This window comes from Zea mays, chromosome 3 (genome assembly GCF_902167145.1).
Source record: "Zea mays cultivar B73 chromosome 3, Zm-B73-REFERENCE-NAM-5.0, whole genome shotgun sequence".
Lineage (NCBI taxonomy): Eukaryota > Viridiplantae > Streptophyta > Magnoliopsida > Poales > Poaceae > Zea > Zea mays.
In genome coordinates, this window is record NC_050098.1 from 40,985,848 (window position 1) to 41,003,375 (window position 17,528).

The window sequence follows — 17,528 nt, forward strand, 5'->3', positions numbered from 1 at the left end:
CTTGTGTCGAAAAAAGGCCGAAACATCTTGTCTACTGGTGTCACGGCAGTGTCCAAAACCACCACTAATCGCCGAAACCTCACGCTCTGCAGCATTGACACTCTGTTTAGTGAAGGACAGACGTCAGGAGAGAGAGAGAGATGCCAGTGTCACGTGAGCTCCATCAGTTAACCAACAGAGGGAGGGACCTGTTAAAACACATGGGAATAGGCGCTCCACTGCTTTGTCCCTTTGGGCTTTGGTTCGGTGCCCTGTGCGCCGAACTACTCGGCCACATTTTCCTTTATTTTGTCCTGCACTCCTGCTAGCTGCTACGACCAACCACCAGCTGGGTTACTGTACACCTGTGGGTTTTTATTCCCACAGGAAACTAGATGTGCCTGATGGTACAGTAGGAGTACCCGCTAATATCCGTCCCAGATGTGGCTGGTGGAAATGTGCGGACGGAATTCCCCAAGCAAGCTGCAGCAGCGCCTGCAACCTGCTCAGGGATCTTGCAGGTGCCAACGGAAATCCTAGATGCCCTGGGTGTGCCTTTGCGGTCTGCTGGGGCCTGGCTGGGTGAAGGCTAGAACAGTGACATGATCTGTTCTTTGATTTCATGGGCCTGCAGCCTACTCTGTGTTGCGTTCTGTTCTGTTCCGCCGCTGAGACTCTGTCATAGATTGGGAACATAATGCTGACGAAGCTGACGGATTCGCATGTCAAGTCGAAGATACACTAGCCAGCCATGAAAAGCCACGTGACGTAAAGATCCAGGAATCAGGATCGCTGCTTTGTGCGGCGCGCGCTGACGATTCGCGTTTTGCTAGAATTAAGATCGCGTTAAAAAGAATCCAAAATAAAGTGCTGTGACGTGATTGTGGAAATGTCTGAATGTCCGAATGTCCACTGATCCATTACTCGGCATGGCTCCATCTCCGGCAGGCGCACCCAGGCACCGCGAAGGAGGAGCGCAAGTCACTGGCGTGGCTGATCGACGCGTGCAAGCTCACGGTGGAGGCCGCGGCGCACACCGTGCAGAACGAGCGCATGCCGGTGCGCGCCGTGGTGCAGGTGCTCTTCTCGGAGCACGACAAGCTCAACCGCCTCGCGGAGTTGAGCGCCTCCTTCAGCGGCCAGCGCAGCCCCAGCCCTAGCCCCAACTCGACGCTGGAGCTCCCCAGCCGCTGCCCCTCCAAGCGCGAGGTCCTCGTGCAGCACCAGGAGGTGCGCCGCCTCCGCGACGACGTCGCTAGGCTCCAGGTCCGTCCGTCGGCTTGTCTTGAGTTCCCGAGCCCGCACATGTACACCAACTTCGGTGGTGCTCCGACTGACGCTGAAACGTACGTGTGCTCTATGCAGCGCGCTGCAGGCCCAGGTGGACAGGCTGGGCTCCGAGAGGCGCCAGCGCAGCGGGGGCGGCGGTGGCGGCTTCTTCAAGTGGAGCGCGTTCTGGTTCGACGGCGGCATGGCGCCGACGTCGCTAGGGTCGATGACTCAGAGAGCGGCATGGAGCGCCGGATGCCACCCAAGGGGAAGAAGAGCGCCACAGCGACGCCCAACGCCAAGTGGCGCAAGTCCACGTCCTGAGATGACAGGGGTGTTGTGTTGAAGGGATGGCGATCGACGACTGTTAATCGTGTTTTCTGCTTTTTGGCTAGGGTTTGTGATTCCTCTGAGTTTGAACATCATATGTTGTGTTGCTGTCATCTCGAGTTTGTGTTCGTGGTGATACTATCAAACTGGAAATTGTACCACGCGGCTGAAAGCACCTACCGCTGACAGGCAGAAGCCATGCACGAATAGATTCCAACATGGAAAATGTAAAAGTCGATGTTTAGAGATGCACATAATGTGAGACTTCTAAACTAATTTTATACTCCCTCCAGTCTTCAGATACTCGATATTTTGAACATGATCTTATATAGAAAACGTAATACATTGATCTGTTCACTATTCACTAATTTATACATGTGTTAAGCATTAAAGTGCTCGCAGTTCACACAATATTATGCTATTGTTAATTTTATTTTGGTTTCCATTTATTTCTTAAAAGGATTTTTCTTACTACTATAACATGTAAAACTATTGTATCTATCCTGCACCATGGGAGGTGATTTTTGTTATTTACGTTATTTTCTACTCCCTGTGTTCCTGGTCACTTTGGCTTTTCTATAGTATAATATTCCAAACTTGTGAGTATTTCGAGTATTTATTGGGGTAGTGTAAAGTTTATATGCATACTTCCTGTATATAGAGGTTGATGCTATTTATCTAATGATAGTGGTAAGGCTTAGCTAATAGTATGATTTGTGTACGGTGAGTTGCATCCGTTCACAATTCTCTTTCTCACATGCTTCTCTTCCTTTGATTTTGGATATGCCATTAAGTACAAGAACAAACACCATTTACTGCTCAAATAGAAAACATCATCTAACTATCAAATTTCTGCTTCAATAAAATTCACCTACAACGTATATGTGTTCACTCGACTGATTATCCAGAAGTCATGATGTTTCGGCGATTTTGAATTTTTGTGAGAATTGTACACCAGAATTTTTGACGCCTTACCTGGATGGAATCGTGAATAAATTACTTGTTCTTCTTCAGGCACGCAATTACTTGTGTTGAATTAGGTTTCAGGTTGCTTCAAATATATTTGTTATCATGTTTAGTAAACAATGCTAATTGCTCATGTTCATATTCTAGAATGGCAAGCAAATGGTGCACGGAGAGCATTGACAGCTCTAGCGTCAGTAGCAGATTCATCACAGGCGTTGTTCACTTGGGAGTTTTATGCATAGTGAATCTCTGTTATTGTGCATCATGGCCTCATGGGGTTGTCGTATTGTTATTGCGCTTTCTAACTTACTCATAATAACAACTTTATATATCATTTACATTGTTTTTTGTTTGTCTATCTGATCATAAGTTTGTAGCAATAACTTTTTTGTTTGTCCATTTACATGGGGCAGCAGGCTGCTGCGCTCTTGGGAGAGCAGCCCGTCTACCACGCCGTACAACGTTCCATTGGCTGCGGGGCCACCATGCCCCTAGTGGCGCTGCCCGACAAGGAGGCTGGGTATTTGGGGGATTATCAGCGAAGCATCATGACTCCCGACGAAGCAGGGGCTGCGACCAGCGCGCTGGACGTTGCTGGGGCCGCCTGATGGTGGCGACGGCTGCTGTCTGGGGGCAGCAGCAGAGCTCATGATCGTCGAGACCTTTGATACCAGATTGGTAGGAGCCACGTTCCTTATAATGACGATATGTTTCCGTTGCAACGCACGGGCATCCACCTAGTAACCTATATGTGTGGGGTTTTCTCCTCCTAGGTTTAGCTCTCCAAACTAGCCTGAAAAAAAGAAAAACACACCCGGAGAAAAAAAAAAGCACCCAAATTTGACTCGCGAAATGCATGCCGTTTAATTTGATCCGAGCCCACAGTCTCTCCTCGGGCCCACCGCGTCCGACCGGCGATGGCAAAGACCCCGTCGTTCGCGGTGGCGGCGGTCGCCGGAGGCCGCGGGCCGGTTCACAACCGGACCCAGCTCCTCCTCCTCCTCCTCGTGGCCGTCGCAGCCTCCGCATCCACAGCAGGGTTCCTCCTCCGCGGTGCCCTGCGAGACCCTTGCGACGGCCGTGGGGACCCCGCCGCCCTCAACACCGCCGTCGCCAGCGGGAGTCCCCTCGGGTTCATGAGGTCCAAGCTCGTGCTCCTCGTCTCCCATGAGCTCTCCCTCTCTGGTAATTTGCTCACTTTAGTGGTTCGCTTCACTTTGTAGCTCATGCATTCCGGAGCTGTGCCATTAGTATTTGCTGGTTCGAGTACATCTCTTGTGATCCCATCATTGGCAGCTTATTGGAACATGTGACGGTGCACTTTGCGCTTTGCAGTGGTGATTGGTAACTCTAATTACTATCGTTCATTTAAGTTACCGAGAAACCAAACAAAGATGGAGTAAGATTTCTATTTCCAGCATTGGATATGAGAAGTTTTCTGGGAAAGTCAGAAATGATGAAGATAAGAGTGATGCTATGGTAGCATAAACATTTATCCGATTAAAAAAATCGGCCAGCCGCCCTCTCGGAGTCTCGGTATTTTAAGAAGAGACCGAAACATGGTCTCGGCCGAGAAAATCCCCGAACCCTAGTCCCCATGACTGGCGGGCCCGTTACCGCCCACTCTGCAACGGCTCAACCCTGATCCCCCATCACTAGCGGGCTGCCACCGCCCACTCTGCAACGGCCCAGACGGAGGGTGGCGCGTAGGAGCGGGCGGGACACAACGAGGGGATTTTTTAACCAAGTCTGAAATTCGCCCCGAGTGGGATCAAACCCGGGACCTGGAGGTGCTACTCAGAAGCCTTAACAATTATGCTAGAGGCCCTTCCACACATTTATCTGATTACACCTAGCATATATTCAGAAGTTGTTGAATACTTAACAGCTTTCATGTTGCTCCTAAGTTGGAATATTCAAATTCTGAAATGGTACCTGTTGAAAGAATCTCCAAAACCTAAAGCATTGTTTGTTTGTTGCTGACATCCATTTTAATGACCAATCAGTCTTAGTGGAAATACTCCTAATTGATGCAGGTGGTCCACTTTTACTGATGGAATTAGCATTTCTTCTGAGGCATGTTGGCTCGCAAGTGGTGTGGATAACAAACCAGAGATCACAAGAAACAAATGATGTCACATATAGCTTGGAGCATAGGATGTTGAACCATGGAGTGCAGGTATGAGTGCTCCTGCAGATGTGTACCTTGGAATTTCGGTCTTACATTTATGCATGTAGCGTGGGATTCAGAGGTGCCAATGTGGTAAAGTTACACAGACAACACTCTTAGTTTCTAGAAGTATAACTGAATTTTGAGAAAACACAAACACAATAGCAGAGTGCGATAACTACCATCTGATAAACACAGGTCATCAGGTTTGGGCTCATTGACTTAACTTATTAAATATCTGGAAGGGTTGTGCTCTTGTTCTTAAATATATGTCTTTCTAGGATTTTGCATAACCAAAGGCCATGACACACCAACAAAAGATGTTGCTACCCTCATTCAAAGCCTTGATCAGGTTTGTTAGTTCTCTTGAATGTTGTTTGTAGGGCATTGTACTAAATTAACTTGTAAATAGAAATTGATCTTTAAAACAATAGAGTTTTTTCTTGTGAAAAAATAAAAAATAACATAGCAAAATCATAGTTTTTTGTATTTTAAAGGCTTGTCGATAGCTCATTGAGTGATTCAGTGGCTGGAAATGCACAATTTTTTTGGGTTGTCTGGTTGGAATCTAATGTCCATTTCTGCCTTGCATTCTTTCTTGAGTTCTTCTTCCTCCGAATACAACCTCTGCTGCCAGACACTTCCAACTGCTCTCCTCTCCCTCGCCTCCTTCTAATCATGCCTCTTCCCTGCTATTTTAGCCTCTCTATGCTGCCTGCTATGTCGCCTGCCACTAGTGTCATCATAGTTGACCATGTCCTGACCAATACCCATTGGTCGTCCACTACTTTCTTAGTAGGCGGCACCACCACCACCTTATCGCATCACCTTTACACAGTTGTACCACCAGAACTGCCGGTTGAGCTTGCTGCCAGTGGCCTTCCCTCTAAACCCACCACCTTTTCCCTCGTGATGACCTCCCACATGGAACCATAAACCCTAACATCTTCAGATCCCTCATTGGATTTGGGGAAGATAGTGGGATTGATACCTCTGGCATGATGAATGGTGGCACTTAAATTGTCGGGTGAGCAAAACCTTTGAATCACTCGGTTGTAAATTACTTATGTTGTTCTAAAATTATAAGTTGTTTTGGAATTTCTAGGTATATAGCTTTTGCTTATTTGCTATGCACCTAAATATACACCATGTCTAGATATATAGTAAAACTATGAAAAAGGGGTAGACTCAGTGTCGACGACTCCCACATGAGTGAGGTCTAGGCAGTGGCGGAGCGCAGGGTAAAAATGAGCTATGGCCGTGGAGAACAAAAAATGGAGAAAGAAGTATTGTGATAGGGAAGATTCGAACTTGGAACCTGTTACACACACATGTTACACAGTAACCACTACACTACACATCTACTTTAGGTATGGCGGCCGCCATACTATGCCATAACGGGTTCTCCGCCACTGGGTCTAGGGAAGGGATAAACCAAGGTAAGCTTTCCGCCCTCAAATGCGGAGAGGCTGCTTCGAAACCGTAACCTGTTGACTCAGTGAGACAATTCTCATCACAGTACCAGGTCTACCCTTTTTTTGAAGAATCAGGAGGGGGAGGCCCCTACTGAGAATTTTATTAAAGAAGTGAAAAGAAAACGTTACAACTTAGTCTCTTTACAAAAGTTAAAATGCAGTGGATTAGGAAGCACTACTCCTATGCCTGCCACAGACTCAGCCAATTCGGGATAGAGGTGTCAAAGTTCCCCCGCGCTCTGTGCATGATCAACCGCAGCTCCTTACTGAATTCCTGTGTACAGCGATGTACCGAAGGATCTTTGTTTGAAAACAGCCACTCGTTTCGGCTTTTCCAGATGCTCCATGTCATGAGAATAATAATCTCCATAGAGAAGGGGACGTTAAGCTGGTGATAAAGGTTCGCTGATGCCTCCTCAGGATTAGAAATTTTGGGTGGGGTTATGCCAATTGAGTTCCAGCAGGCTTTCGCGAAATTGCATCTGAGGAACAGATGATAGAGAGTCTCCTCTCTTTGCCATATGCAGTTCTCGCAAGAATAAGAATTCAGCTCCATGTTTCTCCTTCTCAGCATATCTCTGGTATTTAGCCTATTTTTAAGCCACAACCAATAGAAGACTCTATGCTTAGGCTGACATTTGCTTTTCCATAAGAGTCTGTAGATAGGGTGAACCTGCGTCTGGCCCATAAAAAATCTGTAAGCTTTTTGAGAGGAGAATTTGTCAGATCCCCAAATGTACCGCCAACGGTCGTGGGCGTTACTGAGGGCAATTTGTTCCCAAGACACCTGCAGCTCCAGGTATTGATCATACGCTTGTTCAGAGATAGGCAAATGAAAAAAACCATCAAACTGCTCCTGTTCTTTAGCCTCTCTAATAGTCAACTTTGTGTTTTTGACAAAGGAGAATAACTCTGGGAAATTTTGCCTCGGGATGCTCTGACTCCACTGATCTTCCCAGAACGAAATTGATCTGCCATTGCCAATAACAGGGAGTGCCAGTCCCTTAAAGTTGGGAAGAAGCTTGATCATGCTCTTCCACCAGAAAGAGCCAATGTTTCTATGACCAGGGAGACCACGGGACAAATAGTATTTATTCCAGACGAGATGCACCCAGGGTAAGTCACTGTTATTGAAAAATTTATGCAAGAATTTGATTAGAAGAGCCTCGTTCTGGGTTTCCAAGCGAAGAACCCCCAGCCCACCATTCACTTTCCTCTGAGTAACCGCATTCCAAGCAATCAGAGGTGGCTTCTTGGAACTAATGCCATTCCCTCTCCACAGACAGTGCTTCCTGAACATGTCAATTTCCTTAATGATGGTTTTAGGTATCTTGAGCGTGCACATAAAGAACGTTGGTAAGGTTGAGAAGACTGAATTTACTAATTCCAAGCGCCCAGCTTGAGATAGAAAATTAGAGGAGCAAGACAATCTCTTCTCAATCCTTTGAATAAGAGGCAAAAAGTGTTCCTTCCAGGTCTACCCTTCACATAGTAAAAACTATGAATCTAGAGAAATCGAAACAACATATCATTTGGAATGGAGGGAGTATATTTTTTCCATTCTAAAGAACGCTTGAAAGTTGATTTGAATCCTATTGTAAGCATCATCCATGAAGAATATTGATAAAGTTGGTGGAATTGCGAGAGTAACAACTAGCCTATGGGGTCATATGATGGCAACATGATTTTTTTGTAGCTTTGTCTATGTTATTGTGAAATTATCCTAAAACTACATCTAATGAGGAACAAAGATAATATGTCTTATGCTTCCTCATTTTTTCATGTCATAAATCACTGATTGTCGAGTCCTGAAGGGTATGCTAAAGAGACACGGGAACTTTAAAGAGATAATGTTATGTGCCTGGGTTGCCAAAGATTAAGAGGGGATTTGGGGAGAAGGTGAATACTAGTTCTTAGGGTAGTATGAACATGGAGCAACAACTAGGAGGCCGGCGCCCAGGCCATGGTAGAGAAATGGGCTAATCCCTTGATCTAAAAAGGACAGACCGTGTCGGTGGCTCCCACATGATGGGGTCTAGGGAAGGAATAACCGAGGCAAGCCTTACCCCTGCAACTTTGCAGAGACGTTGCGTCGAACACAAGACCTTTGGCTTAGTGGAAAGGCTTCTCACCATTGCACCAAGCTTGTCCTCTTACTAATCCCTTGATCTACTTCTGCTTAAGTCGTAAAGGTACATGGTCCCCTTTATTATATAGAGGTGATTCTAACTTGACTGCTAAGTTACACTTAGAGCATCTCAGACAATGCTACTTAAGACAGATCCCCTACTTGCTTGTTTAGGTATTCCCAACCTTTTTTTCTCTCTTGCACACTTTCTCACCTGGAACCTTGATATTATTTCTTTTTTCTTTCCATCCTAGGAACAGAGAGGGCACCACACGCACGGGGAGGGACGACCGATTCAGCTGGTGGCCAGGAACCAAGCGGGGAGGAACTGGGCATGGAGAAAGCGTCATGCGGGGATGAGGCATGGGCAGGGAGGAACCAAGCATGTGAACAGCCAGACAGAGACATGGAGTCAGGCATGGGGCGCATGGCGAGTGGGGAACCGAAAGAATGGAAAATAGAAGCCCCCTACTTGACCCGTGGGAATGGGCTGGGAGGGGGTATCCACCAAATCCGGGGCCAAGTAGGTAGCCTTTTGGTGGTAATTTTTCTCCATTACTCAAATATAGAGCAGGGGCCTTTTAGGGTCGCCTGCTGGATATGATGTAAGCTTTTAAATTTTAGAGGGATTCTTGCAAACAACAGATAAGAGCTCGACAATGACTTCCTAACCAACTAGGCTCTAGATCGTTCTTCATTATTCTAGACTTGGCAATAACTTGAATGGCAGCTGAGTCACAAGACCGTGGCACTGCTCTCTCTTGTGAACAGTATCGTGGACCTGAATGGGCCTCTTATTGGGCCCAGTTGGTCTTGGGCTATAACATGTGGGTATTATTGGAAACCCTAGAACCCTAATTCCAGTATACGGGCTTGGTGTATATATATTCCAGTATATGGGCTAGGTCAAGGCCCATTAGAATAGGAGTATAGACACAGTCCAACTCTTCCCCGCAGGCGCAACTCTAGCCATTACAGATGCTGAGACTGGACCGAAAATCCGAGAACACCATGGATGGGAGCCCCTTCGTGAAGATGTCGGCAAAGGACAAATTGTGAGGTGGTCGAGATGCGAAGGAAGCGGACATCGCCGACAGCGACACACTCGCAGACAAAGTGGAGGTCGATCTCCACGTGCTTCGTGTGTTGGTGTTGCGCAGGTTAGTGGAGAGGTAGACCGCCCTGACGTTTTTGCAATAGACGAGTGGCACGCGCAATGGGGTTGTTGAGCTCCTAGAGCAGCTGACGGAGCCAGGATGCCTCGGCCATGCCGTTGGCCACAACGCGATACTCGGCCTCAGCGCTGGAGCGGGAGATGACCGACTGCCGCTTTGAGGACCAGAAGACAAGGTTGGTGCCCAGGAACACGACGTAATCAGAGGTGGAACGACCCGTGTCGGGGCAGCCGCAACCAGCTCAAAATTCAGAGAGGACCGAAGAAGGCCATAGTTGAGGGTGCGACGGAGGTAGCGAAGAATCCGTTTGGCAACAGTGAGGTGGGGTTCCTCACACGTGCTAGATCGCATAGGCGATGTTGGGCCAGTTGAAGATAAGGTATTGTAGGGCTCCAATGAGGCTCTGGTAGACAGTCACGTCGCCGACCGGGGCGCCATTGTCATTGGAGACCTTCGCCTATGTGTCGACAGCCGTGGAACATGGCTTAGGCTGGTGAAGGAAGAGGCCCTAGGCGCGGTGCTCCAAGGTGACCCCGAGAAAGTGGCGGAGAGGGTCCAAGTCCTTCATCGTGAACTCGTGTTATAGGACAATGATCGTGCGCTGAAGGAGGGTGGGACTAGACGTCGTGAGCATGATGTCGGCGACGTAGAGGAGGTAGACGATGTTGTTGCTGTGCCGAAGGATGAGCAGGGACATGTCCGACTTGGCCTCGAGCCCTCGACAAAGTCGAGGGGGAACAATTAGGCAGTGAAGCGACTATACTAGGCCCACGGTGCCTGCTTGAGGCCATACAGAGAGTGGTTAAGCTTGCATACCATACCCGGGTGAGTGGAGTAGACGAAGCCGACGGGCTGGTTGCAATACATTGTCTCGGCTAGAGTGCCGTGAAGGAAGGCATTCTTAGCGTCTAGCTGGTGGACCGCCTAGTCTCGGGAGAGGGCGAGGAAGTGGGCGGTACGAACGGTGGTAGGCTTGACGATAGGGTTGAAGGTCTCGTCGTATTCCACTCTGGGTCGCTGAGTGATGCCTCGAAGGGCCCAACGGGCCTTGTCCCGATCCAGGAAGCCGTTGACCTTGAGCTTGTGAAGGAAGATCCACTTTTCGGTGACCACGTTGGTGTTAGGAGGACATGACACCAAATCCCAAGTGTGGTTGGCTAGTAAGGCCACATACTCCATAGCTCGGCGCCAGTGGGGATCGACGGGCGTGGTACGGACGGAGGATGGGATGGACGAGGGAGCCGAAGAAGTAGCGGTCGTGAGCACTAGTCGGTCACCGGTCGATCGGCGTTGGACCATGTGGTGGACGTGGCAGGGGTCACGGTGGATAGCGACCAAATGGTGTACCGACGTCTCGTTAAAGGAGCAGACTAGGGCACGGGGCGGCTCATTAGAGGAGGGATCGGTGGACCGGACCACACACGCCACTGATAGATGAGGGCAGGATCGGCGAAGCGAGCCGTAGGTTGTCAGAGAGGCAGGTCCACGCATGGCACGGGCAGAGGCAACATGGCCACGTGTGGCACAGGCGGCGGCGACGGGGCCATGTGTGGCGCAAGCAGAGTCGACGGTGCTGCACATGGCGCGGTCGAAGGCAATGGGGCTACACATGGTGTGGAAGAGTTCGCCGAGACCGGGGGTAGCAGAAAAGGTGGTACTCGATGGGATCGACGTCGATGAGAGAGTCGAGGTCAGGAGGTGGGGAGGAGTCAGCAAGGGGAAAAGTATTCTCATCGAAAACAACATGTCGAGAGATGATGTGGTGGTGAGAAGATCGAGGCATCAGTACCCCTTGTGATCAGAGGACCACGAGGGTCGAGGGAGGTCAGCGAGTTCTCAGGTGCGGTTTGTCTCAACCGCGTCCATCTCTAACTGCATCGCGGCACGCTATGCCGCGTGCCTCACGGCCTCCGTGAAAGATCGAGGCTTGCTGTCGTAGCATGCCAGATGCAACTGCGCCTCCAGATTGCGAGGCATCAGGCTCGGCACCGATTGGTCGCTGAGAAGGTCCTCCATCGTACAATACCACAATGGCTCATCGTTGTGGTACGCGTCGATGCACTCCTCGTTGTGGGAGAGCGGGGTAATGAACTCCACTGGGTCATGCTCGACACGAGCTAGTGTCGGAGTGGACGTGCCCGGAGGGGTGACCGTCGATGTCGGAGTGCGTGGTGGCGAAGAGGTCATTGTGGCCGAAGTCGTGACTGGAGAGCGTGGCGCTAGAGTCGGTAGAGACTCAAGGACTAGGGTAGACATGCTCGTTGAAGAAGAGCTGCCTACTCCCCCAACTCGCTCGAAGTGGATGTACTAAGATGCTAGTCTAAGATGCTGTCCTAAAAGATGCTAAGATGCTAGTCTAAGATGTTGTCCTAAAAGATGCTGTCCTCTGCTCTAGTGGCAGCTGTCCCCAAACGCATTGCCAAGACAAGAACAGTTCAAGAGGCCCTCCAAAATTTGCATTGGGTTAGCGATATTCAAGGGCATCTCTTTGATCAAGTCCTAAGGGATTACCTATGGCTTTGGGACTTCCTGGAGGGTTTTCATTTATCGCCACAGATACCAGATCATCATTTTTGGTCCTTAACATCATCTGGACTCTGGAGTATACTCTTCCAAATCAGCTTGCCAGGCTTTCTTCATAGGCTCTGTTCAGTTTGAACCAGCAGATCGTATTTGGCGCAGTTGGGCGCCGCTAAAGTGTAGATTTTTTATGTGGCTGGTTGTTCTTAACAGGTGTTGGACAGTTCACAGATTGGCCCGTAGGGGGCTCAATCATCCAGAACAATGTCCACTATGTGATCAGGAAGAGGAAAATATTTAGCATCTTCTAATCCAATGTGTGTTTGCCAGAAGCATTTGGTATGCAGTTCTGGGTCTTGTTAACCTTCAACACTTAGCCCCAGGATCTCAAGTTAGCCATTTTCATTATTGGTGGTGGGAGATGGATCAAAGAGTTCAAAAGGACAAAAGGAAAGGCTTCAATTCTCTAGTTATTTTGGTGGCTTGGTGGATTTGGAAGCATCGTAATGCATGTCTCTTTGAAGGAGCTTCGCCTAATCTGTTTGGCCTTCTCCAAAATATAAAGGATGACGCCAGCCTTTGGTGTAGGGCGGGACCTGCCACTTTGGGTTCCCTATGGCCAGTTTATTCGTGAGTTTGGTTGCTCTCATGTAATAGGCACATTTGTTTTGTTTTATTTTTCTTTTCTTTCTTTTTGCCCCTGGGGCGTTCTGTACTCCTTTTTCTGGGATTCTTTTCCCCTACTTAATATTAATGATGTGCAGTTCTCCCGCGCGTTCGAGAAAAAAAAAGATGCTGTCATCTAAGATGCTAGACCACAAAAGGACCATAAGGACTTATTCCATCAGCGGGGGCAAGCGTGCCAGCAGCTTGGGCGAGTGCGCCGACGGGAGGGGCTAGGGCAGGCGCGCCCGCCGCCCCACCGGCAAGGGAAGAGGAGGCAGCACCCTCTGGGAGGCCTGGGAGGGCAGCCTGGGGAGCGACGACCGTCGCCCACCGATGTGAGAGGGATGGGGACAGGAGTGGAGAGGCGCAAGAAGGTGGAGGGAAGACAACCATGGCCCCAGGTGGCGGCGGCAGCTAGGAGGTGAGGAGAGGAGAGAAGACAACCTGGTTTGGTACCATATTGAAACCCCAAAACCCTAATTAGGGTGGGCTTAGCGCCCATTACAGTAGTACAGACACAGTCCAACAGGTATGTATCTTTCTGAAAATCTATAGCAACAGAAAAGGTCACTTCTCAACTCTTGAAACATCAAGTGCAAGAAGAACACTGAGCGGTATTCTATTTTTCTTTGAACTGGCAGGAGAGTTGCCTGTTGTTTAAAGAAGTGAATAATAAACCAAAGCACAAACATCAAAACCTAACATATTCACCTAAATTGAATCCAATCTGAACACAGGGAGTGGGTAGAACACTGAGTAATATCTTTTATCTGAAATATCACTTTTTGGAAAAAAAAAGAAAGATGAGTACTTTATTTTCACAAACATAGTATGGTATATTGGGCCTTCATACCTTTCTATGTTCAGTGGAGGAGAAATTGCTACAGTTCAGATGGAATTGCAGGAGTTCAAACTTCAAAGAGAATATAGAAGGTAGGAGGAAGAGGGATGGATTGGAGTATGTTAGGACTGGGACGGGGGCTAATTCCACTGTTTTCTTTGTTGATGTCCAGCTCAAGGTAGCAAGAGACTACAACTTTGAGATGATTGGAATGGCTAATTTGATTCTAGGAACTACTCAGTGCAATTTGTAGGCAGGAAGGGTTGAGTATAATGTGTGATGTATTGCGATGAGCCTCTTGGGCACAGTATATTATTGTTGGGGTGTCTGCCAGCTGACAGGCACTCTGGCCCTGCTCTGGCTGCTTGGCTGGGTGGGGTTTTTCTTATGTGCGTGTGTGTGTGTGGGTGTCTTCTCTTTGTAATGTTAGTTCTGGGGTCTTTACCCTTTTCTTCTTAATACAATGATACACAGTTCTCCTGTGTGTTCGACAAAAAATATATAGAGTACAGAAACTTGGGGGGTAAGACACCTCCTTGGATACATATGTCAATATTGGATTACAATCCTAACTATTAAATATACTCTAACACAATTCACTAGTCATTTTCTTGTTTGTGCACCTCATTTGGCTTAACTATGTTAATATGGAGCATAATTTAATGAAGTGCAAAAGGAAAGATGGCTGCACAAAGTATATTAGCTGACATGTATTAAAATGTGAGTTAATCCTTGCTTACTTTGATACTCCAAACTGCTTGTTTCACAGGTTTTACCAGCTAGAGGACAGGAGGCAGTTGATATTGCTCTAAAAGCTGATCTGGTTATCTTAAACACTGCTGTTGCTGGCAAGTGGCTTGACCCTGTTCTGAAAGATCATGTTCCTAAAGTCCTTCCGAAGATTTTGTGGTGGATCCATGAAATGCGTGGGCATTACTTTAAGGTTGAATATGTCAAACATCTTCCCTTTGTTGCTGGAGCCATGATTGATTCTCATACAACGGCTGAGTATTGGAATAGCAGGACTAGCGATCGCCTGAAGTATGTGTAAAATTATTGATACTCTCTGGTCTTTTCCATAGCATTAATTGCTGGGCTCTGTATATAACATTGAAGAGGATGATAGTCATGATACCGTAGTTTGGCTCCTTACTACTGATCTGAATAACCTATCTAGTAGAGATTATATGTCCCCTGCTTCTCTGTTGATAGCTCCAAACTGACTGGCTATATATATTTTTCTGATTTTTCTGCTATGTATGGATCAGCTGTTTCTTGCATTTTTTATTGAGTATCTAATTCATTATTGTACACCTGCAATTGCTTGTATAAAGAATACAGATGCCACAAACTTATGTTGTTCACCTGGGGAATAGTAAAGAACTAATGGAAGTTGCTGAAGACAATGTCGCAAGAAGAGTCCTACGGGAACATATTCGTGAATCCCTTGGAGTACGGAGTGAGGATCTCCTGTTTGCAATAATAAACAGTACGTTTCACTGCTTAATTCTGCAATTTCCAATTATATTCTTTGGTGTATGCGAATTCTTTATGTTCTTGTATTGCATTTTCCTTTCTTAACTATCCTGTAATCCACAGGTGTATCACGAGGAAAGGGACAAGACTTATTTCTTCAAGCATTTTATCAGGCTTTGCAGCTCATCCAACACGAGAAACTTAAAGTGCCTAGAATACATGCTGTAGTTGTGGGAAGTGATGTTAATGCTCAGACCAAATTTGAGACTCAGTTACGTGACTTTGTGGTGAAGAACACGATTCATGACCGTGTCCATTTTGTGAACAAGACATTGGCAGTGGCCCCTTACTTGGCAGCAATTGATGTGCTTGTTCAGAATTCTCAGGTGAGTCATAACTCTGGAGGCTCCTACCTATGGTCCTTGTTTTTCTCCTCACAGCTGTCTCTGTTAATTGATTTTACTGGGGCATGTTTATATTATGCAGTGTCTTGTTAATAAATGAGCTGATTCAGTTCTCTACTCTAGTCTGCCTGCTTGTATTCTATTGCCAATTTTAAATAACTAATGCAGCCTACATGTTCATCACGGTACCACACTTTATTTCACAAAATAAGTTCTTTGTCATAGAGAAGCTTTGGGTAGCTAAAGGAAGAATGTAAAAAGTGTCATCCTTCAGTGGGCTAGCATTTAGGTGAGATTTGTGCATTCTTTTACTTTGTCATCTTCTCACCTAAGGCCATGGCTTAAAATTATCTGGACTCACCGTTTGCCTAAATGGTTGTTTAGCCCATTTAAACACCATTTAAATGCTACAGGTAGTAATACTGTTTATCCTGTCTTGGCTTGTTACTATAGTTACTTATATCCCAAGACTCGAGGACCGCTGAAATTCCTCTGTATTTGGTGCAATGCTTGCCTAAGAACAGGCCAAGAATATCTTCTGATACTGGCTAAAAATGCTTAGATTACTGAGTGCTACACATTGTGCACATCAGGTGTTTTTTCCAACTAGTAAACTTCGGTAGAAGTCCTGGATTAGTATATACCTGCCGTAAATGATTCAGTTTGCCATACTGGATGCTAGTGATCAGCCATTGCTGCTACGCAGGTAGTGGTAGACTGTTAGATGCTTGTTCCCATGTGGATTTCCTTCTGCTTTAGACTTTCAGTAATAGCATCTGTTTTTTTCCTACCTAGGGCCGTGGAGAATGCTTTGGAAGGATAACAATTGAAGCAATGGCATTCAAGTTGCCAGTATTGGTAAACCTCCCTCCTCTCTCTCTCTCTTCCACTGTGCGTGACAGTGTAGACACTAGACAGGGGACATGCAGGGGCACCATGTTGTTACACTTCTTTGGAGTATCAATGGCCAATCTTTCTACTAGGCAACTAACCATGCTGCAGCATTTTGAGACGCGAACCACCGATTTTCTGAATATGAGTATGGAGCCACTGTAAACAATCATGAGCTCACATCCTTGAGCCCGCCATCTGCTATTTTGGCCTGCATTCTGTCGCATACCATCGATTTTTGGCCTGATTTAATCGACGACGCTTACCACCCTGCTATACCAGGGCACGGCTGCTGGAGGGACCACGGAGATCGTCCTGGACGGCTCGACTGGCCTTCTGCATCCTGCTGGGAAGGAGGGCGTGGCGCCTCTTGCAAAGAACATCGTCAGACTCGCAAGCCACGCCGAGCAGAGGGTCTCCATGGGGGAAAAGGGCTATGGCAGGGTGAAGGAAATGTTCATGGAGCACCACATGGCTGAGAGGATCGCGGCGGTGTTGAAGGATGTCCTGAGGAAATCACAGGAGCACTCCAGGTCTTGAGCTTTGCCGTGCCCATCAGCTTGCGCTAACATGTTGAACTAGATTTTACGGGCTACGCCTACGTGGTTCAGGCTGTAAACTGTAGATTGCACTCTGTTGGTCTACTTTTTCACATTCATGTTTTACCTATTAGGCCATGTCCGATTCTATTCCAATTCATATAGGTTCTATTTCAATCCATATAGATTAAGAGGGATTGAGGAGATTTCAATCTTAGTAAGTCAAAATCTCTTTCAATCCATATCAATCCTTTCCAATCCATATGGATTGAAAATAACTGAACGAAGCCTTTAGGGATAGAACCGACGCTTTGAGGGATGTTTGGTTTGAGAAATTAAATCATCTAAAATAAGATAGTGTATTATGGGTCTATTCTTCAAATTTAGTAGGATGATCCTGTTCCTCGTGTTAGACTAACCATGAGAAATGAGGTTGTTAGACTAACCATGAGGAATGATGTGGTAATGAATCAAATCATTCTATTCTATAAATCAAACAAAAAAAGAAGTGAGAAGATAATATATTAGCCCATTCCTCAAACGTAACACCATATAAATGTTTTATTACTGCTGTTTGCTATACTACTTTATAGTTAGTTATATAAATGTTTTATTACTGCTGTTCCTATACTACTTTATAGTTAGTTGGTGCGCTGCTCTGCCGATACTGTTGAGGTTTGGCGTGGTGGTGACAGTGCA

At 46.9% G+C, this 17,528-nt stretch overlaps 1 protein-coding gene across 3 annotated transcripts; it reads left to right on the forward strand.

Moving 5' to 3' along the window:
• Positions 1 to 3,274: 3,274 nt before the first annotated feature.
• LOC100191545 (uncharacterized) lies at positions 3,275 to 17,046 on the forward strand. Of its 3 annotated transcripts, XM_020549432.3 has the most exons (9): positions 3,444 to 3,729; positions 4,581 to 4,723; positions 4,996 to 5,066; positions 8,572 to 8,840; positions 14,289 to 14,560; positions 14,854 to 15,008; positions 15,119 to 15,381; positions 16,195 to 16,257; positions 16,573 to 17,041. In XM_020549432.3, the coding sequence occupies exons 4-9, from the start codon at positions 8,652 to 8,654 to the stop codon at positions 16,828 to 16,830; spliced, it is 1,200 nt and encodes a 399-aa protein (XP_020405021.1). In that variant the 5' UTR covers positions 3,444 to 3,729; positions 4,581 to 4,723; positions 4,996 to 5,066; positions 8,572 to 8,651; the 3' UTR covers positions 16,831 to 17,041. The 3 variants fall into 3 exon arrangements, with proteins under 3 accessions (XP_008672022.1, NP_001130447.1, XP_020405021.1); NM_001136975.1 differs by lacking the exon at positions 4,996 to 5,066 and having other exon boundaries at positions 3,431 to 3,729; positions 16,573 to 16,954; XM_008673800.3 differs by lacking the exons at positions 4,996 to 5,066; positions 8,572 to 8,840 and having other exon boundaries at positions 3,275 to 3,729; positions 16,573 to 17,046.
• The last annotated feature ends 482 nt before the right edge of the window (positions 17,047 to 17,528 follow it).